Source organism: Nannospalax galili, unplaced genomic scaffold (assembly GCF_000622305.1).
Source record: "Nannospalax galili isolate Female #2095 unplaced genomic scaffold, S.galili_v1.0 scaffold1484, whole genome shotgun sequence".
NCBI classification, from domain to species: Eukaryota; Metazoa; Chordata; class Mammalia; order Rodentia; family Spalacidae; genus Nannospalax; species Nannospalax galili.
Genome location: NW_008351512.1, coordinates 313614 through 322806, shown reverse-complemented (window position 1 = coordinate 322806; position 9193 = coordinate 313614). Strand labels below are relative to the sequence as shown.

Here is a 9193-nt window from a genome sequence, read left to right as displayed (position 1 = left end):
AAACTATGAATGCCAGAAGAACCTGGACCAAAGTATTTCCAGTTCTAAATGACCATAGATATTAGCCCAGAATACTTTACCTGGCAAAAATGTCTATTATAGTTGAAGGGGGAATAAAAATCTTCCATGACCTGAAGAGACTAAAAGAATACATGTCCACAAAACCAGTCTTTCAAAGATCACTTAAAGCAATACAAACAACTGAGAAAGGAACAACTATAGCCAAAGGCAAGAAAAAGAACCTTAAATGAAGGTATAATTGTGGAAACACAAAATTAGACCAAGAATGCAAACAGTAATCAAAACGGTGGCAACCAATACACATCTTTCAACAATACCTCTAAATATCAATAAACTGAACTCCCCAGTCCAAAGATACATACTAGTTGAAAGGATTGTTTTGTTGTGTGCAAGAAACTAATCTCAGCTTCAAGAAAGGCGCTATCTTATCGTGAAAGGATGGAAAAGTATATTCCAAGGAAATGGCACTAAGAAACAAGCAGGGATTACAATCCTAATATCTGACAAAGTACTTCAAACTAAATCTAATAAGAAGAGATGAAAATGGTCACTTCATTCTTATTAAAGTAACTGTTAACCAAGAAGATATTACAGTAATGAACATATGTGCACAAAAGTCTAGTGCACCAAATTTATAAAAACAACACTGTAAGATTTTAAGACATGATTAACCCCAACTCAGTAATAGTAGGTGACTTCAAAATCCCCTCTGTCCAATAGACAGGTAAACTGGACAAAGAATAAACATAGAGACATCTGAATTAAATGATACCATACATCAAAGAAACTTAACATTTTCCAAATATTCCACCCAAGCAATAAAAAAATACACTTTCTATTCAGCACCCCATGTAACTTTCTCAAAAATTGATCACAAATCTCAACAAATACAAAGTATTGAAATAATTCCATGCATTCTATAAGATCACAATTCAGTAATGCTTAAAACCAACACTGAAAGAAGCCTTAGTCACTACATGAATTCATGGAGATTAAACAACACACTTCTGAACTATGAATGTGACAAATTAGAAATTAAGAAAGAAGTAAACAGAACTTCCCCAATAATCTTATTAATCTATACACCCACTTCCCAAATGGCACCTCCCATTGCCCCCGTCCCGCACTGGAGCCCATAAACCTTGTCATCCCTGTTACTGTCCATTGAGTTTTCTGTGCCCCCAGCCATTCCCCAGTGCTTGTCTGTCTGCTGAATCTAGTCAGCCTATTTAGAGATCCTTGTTTTAGGAAAATCAGCTGTTCCTCATCTAGCAGCAATCAGTTGTCAATATTCCTTTAGATATGATTGGGGTCTGATGTTCATTTTCCCAATTGTGTGCTGGGTTACTATTTGGGAGTCTTTTGGGCTACCCCGGCCAACAACTCAAAGGAACATATTTCCTGTCTAGCATTGTTTCTTGTTATGTTATACATAACTCTAAAAAAATTGTATTGACCCACTTAATCTTTGGTTGTACTTTCCTTTTGGGTGTTTAAGACACTACAATTGGCCCAGATAAACCAATTTATTTTTACTCTGAAGATCATTTGAGGATCTGTTCCTCAGGGGTCACATGGGCTTGGAAAGAGCCTTTGGCACCTTTCTTTTACGAATTCTGTCCATATGAAGATAATTCAAAGGACCTGCTCAGCTAGGGCTGTTTGTAAAACAGGATGCTTGAATTTTTACTCAGGGTTACCAGTGCCTATCTGATAATTTATTGGCCACAATATTTTCTTTCTAAGGCCAGAAAGCATAGTAAATGTTTAGATTTTAGCCCAGGAGTAAATTTTTACCCTGGATTCTCCCTATTTTTATCTAGTGAGAGCTGAGAGTTATTTCTTTACAATAGGATATGGGCTAAAGTTGTTGACCAAGATACTTTCCCTCAGAACAAGGGGCTTAAATTTTTGACCCAGCCACTTTTCTCCAGCTAGTCCTGCAGTGTTCAGCAAGACAGTGATCTGAGGACTGTTGTATTCAGTGACACTTCCTTCAGCAGAGATTGTAGACCTTCAGCAGAGATTATTTGTAGACCTTCAGCAGAGATTATAGGCTGGTAGGATTAGTATACCAGATCTCAAAGTATACTACAGAGCTATATTCACAAAAACAGCATGGTACTGGCATAACAATAGACCCATTGGTCAACGGAGCATCATTGAAGATTCAATTTGAGTGCATGCAATTTCATGCACCTGATATTTGACAAAGGTGCCAAGAACAGAAAATGGAGGAAAGACAGCATCTTCAACCATGGTGCTGATAAAACTGGATGTCTACCTGTGTAAGAATGAAATTAGATGTTTATCTTTCACTTTGCAGAAAAGACAACTCCAAATGGCTCCAAGACCTCAACGTGAAACTGGAAACTCTGAAACTATTATAAGAAAACATTGGCACCTTATAAGATACAGGTATAGGACAGGTTTTTCTAAATCAGACAGTTGCTCATGAATTATGGTCAGCAATCAACAAGTGGGACCTCATTAAACTAAAATGATTCTGTAGAGCAAAAGAAACAATCAAGAAGATGGAGTAAAACCCATAGAGTGGGAAAAAATATTCACCAGTGACACATCTGACCAAGGCTTAACTTCCAGAATATAGAAAGAACTCAAAAATCAAAGAAGCAAGAAAGCAAATGACCCAGTTAAAAGATGGGTTAACGATCTAAACAGAGAGTTCTCAAAGGAAGGAATGAAGATGGCTAAGAAACATCTTAAAAGTGATCAACATCATTAGTCATTAGAGAAATGCAAAATAAAACCACTTTAATGTTTTGTCTTACCCCATGAGACTGGCTAATATCAAGGGAACAAATGATACCAAATGCTGGTGGCATTGCAAACTCATGTAACCCCTATGAAAGCAGTGTGGAGAACTCTTAAAAAAAACTAAAAAGGAATGTATCATATGACCCATATACATGACTCCTTGTCATATATCCAACATATCCATCCTATTGTACAAACACTTGTTGCTGCTTTTTCAAAATAGCTAAGAGATAGAAACAACCTAAGTGTCCTTCGACCGATGGGTGGTTAGTGAAAAAGTGGCTCATTTACACAATGGAATTCTACTCAGCAGGAAAGAAGGATGAAATAATGAAATTTGCAGGTAAATGTCATTAATGGGTGGTGATACTAAGTTACACAGACTCAGAAAAAAAAACATATTGTCTCTCATTTGTATATCCTATCACCAACTCCATTTAAGTGAGTACATATGATTTAACTGCATGGACAAGGAATGTTGAAGGGAGACATGGAGGTAAAGGGAAAGAACAAACAAGAGAGAAGAAATGTCACGCCATCTCCAATGAAGCCCGCGTGAGATCCTCCGTGGGTTGAGGCTGGAACTCCTATCGTGCCACCAGCTAATGGTGAGTGCCCCAATGATTGTATCTTCACTCAAGCTATGCACTCATCCTGTTATACCTCCTTTACTGAATGTAATAGAAATAACACCCTGTATTTTTACTCCACGGCCATTTCTTATAAAACGGCCTCTGGGGGCTTGGATTGGACCCTTAATACTCAGGTAATAGGATCAGAAAAATATAATTCTAAAGCTCTTAGTGAGAAGTGACTAGGCAGAGTTAATGCTGGAAAGTCCAGGGAATAATAGATTTCTAGAAGAAAAATATAGATAGATAAATATAGATAGAAGAAGGGTTTCTTGTTATTCATTACAATACATGGATAAATTGGTAAGATCAGGACCACCTTGGTGCCTTTTGATAAACAATCATCAATAAGAGAGCATTAAAGAGCAAATATAGAAGGTATTTTAAAATTGGTAGGATAAGAGAAAAATATGGTTTCATGGATTTCTAACATGAGATAGCCTTTTTGGGACTTATAGAGTTAAAATAACTTAGAAGCCCTAATGGCCCACTACAAACAAGCAAGGAATGTTATCAGATCTTTAAAAAAGTAACAACCTGGCACCACTGGTGTTGGAAGTTCTTAATGGGGTGCTTAATGAATCAAGGCCATCCTGACTTGGGACCACAAAGCCGAGCAGAATCTTAAGTGTGTGAGAAAGGCTGACAGTAAATAAACACAGTAAAACAGGAATTTACTGTCTAGTGTCAGGTTGATAAGATAGAGAGATATGTTGGCAAAATTATGTTTTACTTTCACCTCTGGAACTGTGAATCTTAGCATGACTGTTCTGCGGTTTTTTGTAATCTTTTCTGTATATATTTCAAACCTTGCAACTGTGAAAATTATACTCAGACTTTCATCAAGCTCCTTTTGCATCTGTTTGTCACTCGCTGACTCCTTGTCCACCCTCTCGACGACCCTGCTCCCATAGGACTGAACTGCCCTGGTCTGGGCTGGTCCGTTGCAAAGAAAAGTAGGAGAAAGGTGTTACTAAGGGAGAAATATGTGAAAAGGGGTAGTTAAAGGGGAAGGGGGAAGGGTGGCTATAAAGAGAACTATGGGAATGGAGGGGGGAAAATTCTCCTGATACACAGTTCAAAGATAAATGCATTAAGCAGTGGAACACACATTGGTATCGTAGAGCAGGCCAACCCTGTGGCAGAGGAGAATATAGGCCCCAGTAGGAAGCCACTGCAATTGTTTTGTTAGATGGATGCGATGCACCTGCTAAAGTACCATCCAAGCGTTTGTGTTTACATCCAAAGTTAAGTTATGGCAACCACTGTTTAGATGTTTTTTCTTCTTGCTGATTGTGTTTTCACAGTAGACAGAATCCCACTGAAATGGGCCAGTAGCCCATGAAAAACAGATGATGCAGAGACCCAAAAGTTCAGTGCCTTGGCACAATGGGAGGAAGATCATCCTACACTTATCATCCCTTACAAGGCTCAGGGACTTTTTAGGAAGAAGTTGGCAGAAAAATGCAAGAGCCGGCAGAAGGGGTGGAGTTTTCCCTGGAGGTGTCTTCTGACCTCTATGCCAGCATGCTGTAGTCACACCTCCACCCCATGCTAGTCAAGAAGTCTATGGGGAATGAGCGGCCCCTCCCACCCAATCAGTTGATCTTAGCTGCATGTAGAGGAAGGGCTAAGGATATACAAGCCAAGAGTGCCATAAGGCACCTCTCTCTCCATTTTGTGCTGCTGTCAGGAAGTCACAGGATCTATATATGAGCATCAACAGAGTAGATGAACTTACTAGCAAGACACAAAGATAAGCAGGCAAAAACAGAAGCATTTATTTCTGAGTTTCTCATATAGAGGTTGTTGCTACTGGAAGCTGCCGTACATATTTAGGGTGTTTTTACATTTTCATTAACCTAATGAAGAAAATCCCTCACAGGATTGTCTAGAGGCTGACCTAATCTACATAATTCCTCTAGAGGTGTCCAGAAGTTTACTCCCTGAATCTAGATCTTGTGATGTTCACAAGTCATATTAACCACTTAAGCTCTTCTCTGCTCTAATTTCCTCCCCTCCTCTTACCTCTTTTTTTTGTTTCCTCTCCTCCTTTACTGGTTAATTTTTCTCCCTGCAGTGACAAAATATTTGTAAAGAGCCAACCTGGAAGATGAAAAGCCTATCTCCCCTCATTTCAAGGTGATGCAGGGAAAGCATGGGAGCAGGAACACAAGATTGCTGGAAACATTGCAACCATAATCATAAAGAGAAAAGCTAGGGCCTGACTGGAATATTTCAGTGTCTGCCCACCAAGACACACTTCTTTCAGTAAGGCTCTACCTACAAAATGTTCTACAAGTTTCCCCAAGTAGCACAAAATATAGCAAGCAAGTGTTCAAACATATGAGTTTATCATGGAAATTTTTAACTTCAAATGATAACATTGTGCCTGTTGCCCTCAATAACTTCTGGTCAAGGCAAAATGGAGAATTACATTCATTCAGTACATTTTCGCACTCACCACACTCTCCCAATGTCTAATATTTTCTGAGATTCAAAAAATGGCCTAACTCTGAGCCCATATAGCATAAAATAGATATGTTACATACCATTCATATACAGTGTTACAGAATCATCATTCATTTGGGCATAGCAGGGAATTCTCAAGAGAAAGGAGAAGCAAACCCGATTTGGGAAAACAGCAAATATTGCAGCTTCATCTAGGACTCTGGATGAAGTCACCTGGGCCAAAACCTCATGAATGTCCATACTCCCACACCTCTGCTTCCTCTGGCAGAGCTGCTTCTGTCTTGAGCTGGCTGCACACTGCAAACATCGCTTTCCTCATCAGACACCCCAGGGTTCTGCCTTCTGCAACATTCTGCCATTTCTGTTGCAACTTTGGCTTCACATCCCCAGCTTCATGAAGTGTCTCCTCAGGTCTGTCTCTCAGGAACTCCAACTCTCCATACATATTGTGGCCTCAGGAACTTTGAATGGTTCTGGAAGATTCCATGACCTCCTCATTCTTCCCGATGCTTATTAAACTTGCACCTCATGAAGAAATCAAACAGTTTCTGCTACCACCTTGAGACAGAGCCTGACCCTTCAGGAACACACGGGCAGCAGCTGTATTTATTTTTGCCTTCTGTGCAAATCTTTGTTATATGCTCATAAATGCTATTTGTTTCTGCTTGAAAAGACAAGGCCACATGCAGAGGGTAGCATTATATAGTGCTGCATCCCATTAGGAGTTGTTAGTCTTTCCAGCCCCATTTGCACTATGTTTGTGGTCCTCATGTATGACACACTGGTGTCCTGTTTAGGGGTGAACATTCAACATTCTTCCCAACACTTTGATGAGTTACAAGTCTCAGCTTTACCACTGTCCAATGCTAAAAGAAGCTTCTCTGATAAAGGTAGAAAGTTCCACTTGTCTAGGGATATAAACATAAATATTTAAATGGCAGTTTAATTACAAGTTCATTTAGTAAAACATGGTGTAGATTCCTCATGGGGTTTGTGACCTACCATTTCATAGGTTTTTGAAAACATTACCACTCATATATTCCCTCCCATGGACCACTCATGAGATCCAATCAGGAAATGGTTGGTTAGTACTGGAAATGCATCACTGTTGTACCTGATGTTAAATCATGCCTGGCAGATCAATACAGCACACAGAATTCAAAACAAGATTAGATCATTATTGACTTTTTTTTTCCCAGGCATTGATCAAGAAGCTTCCAGCATTGTAAAAGCTAGTGAGCAAGGAGACGGCTTCTGGATGACTTTCAGCTTGATTTCTTCAGTCTTCTAATCAAAGTGTGTGTTACCAACATAGTAGGGTCTTACTCCACAGTTCAGAAGGGCAAACAAAATTAGCGGCACTAGCACATACTGTTTTGGGTTCCTGTGAAGGTATGCCATGCCTGGCAGTCGAATTTTGCTTTAGAATCTTTGACTTCTGGAGCAGAGATATCTATTCTTGCATAGCTTTGTGATTCAAATTTCCTTTTTTGTTAAACATGTTTTTGTGATAGCTTATAAAGTAGTAATTTTCTATGTGGCTTTATCAAAAATTTTTAGTTTTGATTGACTCTTCCTCTATTTCAAAATTTTTGCAATTCTTGTTATGCATTTATACATTATAATTACCATAGAGCTTTAGAATAAAACTCATTTTCGTAATGCAATGCAAGAAATATGGACAACAGAATATTTATTTCCAAAGTATCATAGCTGCTCTAAGGAATTTTATTTTAGGACGCAACAAAGTTTATTTCAATTTCTTATTTGTGTGTGTTTGTGTGTGTGTGTGTATGTGTGTGTGTATGTAGGTCTGTACATACCAGCATGCCACAAAAATGTGTTGAGTCCTAGATGTGGTGACTCAAGGCTTTAATCCCAGCACTTGAAAGGCAAAAGCAGGTGAATGTCTGTGAGATTAGGGCCAGTGTCATTTATATAGCAAGTTTTAGGGCAGCTCAGGCTAATGGGAGACCGTGTCTAAAACAAACAAACAAATAAACAAACAAACAAAAAAGAAACAGAAACAAGCATAAAGAAACAAAACAAAATAAAAAAACAAAATATGAATTTGTGGAGGTGAAAAGAACCCACAGGAGTCAATTCCTTGCCTCTAGGACATGGGTCATATAGATGGAATCTTCGTCCTCTTTGGGTATGAGAGTCTTTACTTCATAAACTGTTCTGTGAGCTCTCAAGTCCATCTTTCGTTGTGTCAGAGATATCAAGAATTTGTTTGCAGATTTTTCTCACAAGAGAGAAATTTACTTTAGTTCTTTCAAGGTCTAATGTTTCCAACACAGAGATTGCTTGTCTTAGGTGAAAACTAGATAAAATGAGGAAATTATTTGACAATAGCTGTTACTTAGTAGAAATGTATTCTATGTCTGTATATTGGGACTTATTCTTGGGTGCTGATACAGTTCTCTAAATCATGCCTGCAGTTGAGCTTTGCTATAATAGTATACCTAGATATACTGGTAGAAAGAATAATTCAATTTTAAAAATATTTTATCTATTTTTTATTTTATGTGTATGAATGTATTGTCTGCATGTAGTAACTCTACCCATGTCATGCCATGCCCATGGAGATCAGAGGAAGGCAACTGATCCCCTAGAACTGGAGATATGGAGAGATGTTTGACAACATGTAGGTGCTGGGAAATGAACTCCTATGCTCTGCAAGAGGAGTTCTTAACAACTGATACATCTCTCCAGCTCCAATAATTTGATTTCAAAAGAACTGCCCAATGTTAACTAAAGAGATAATGAAGAGAAGTATATTTTATATCCAATAGGGATGTAACAGAAACCATACAAAGCAAATGATAGAGTGATGATGTGGAGAGAGGCAGAGAAGAAAAGGAGGAACAGGAAAACTCCCACAAAATGACAAAGAAGAAATGTGAAGCAAAATTGGGGTAAGATTGCCTTTGATCCATCTCTGCTCTTCTCGAGCATGGAAAATTTTTCTGACCAACAAAGAGAATATTTGCACATTGGAAAGTGTCGATTGGAATGACAGAATATCAAAGTGATTATTCTGAAAGTGGGAACAGAGCATATGCTTATCACACTATCAGAAAAACTAATAATAAAGATAACAATATAGTAATGATTAATAGTATTGTATCAATTAAACATATTTATACTTCTTTGTAACCATACACTGTTAAATGGCAGTATTATTTGCCTTACGTTGTTTAAACATGACAACAATTTTTGGAACTATAAGTTACTTTTTCTTGATTACAGGAACATTCAGGATTGAAAAAATATAGCTCATATTA

At 38.2% G+C, this 9193-nt stretch overlaps 1 protein-coding gene across 1 annotated transcript in view; it reads left to right on the top strand.

The window, feature by feature from the left end:
- LOC103746312 (pancreatic alpha-amylase-like) overlaps positions 1-6420 on the top strand; it is a 12940-nt gene extending 6520 nt beyond the window's left edge. The window contains exon 6 of the mRNA XM_029553726.1: positions 6172-6420. Coding sequence (XP_029409586.1) covers positions 6172-6420 — 249 coding nt within the window. The remainder of the gene's footprint in view (positions 1-6171) is intronic.
- Positions 6421-9193: the final 2773 nt, after the last annotated feature.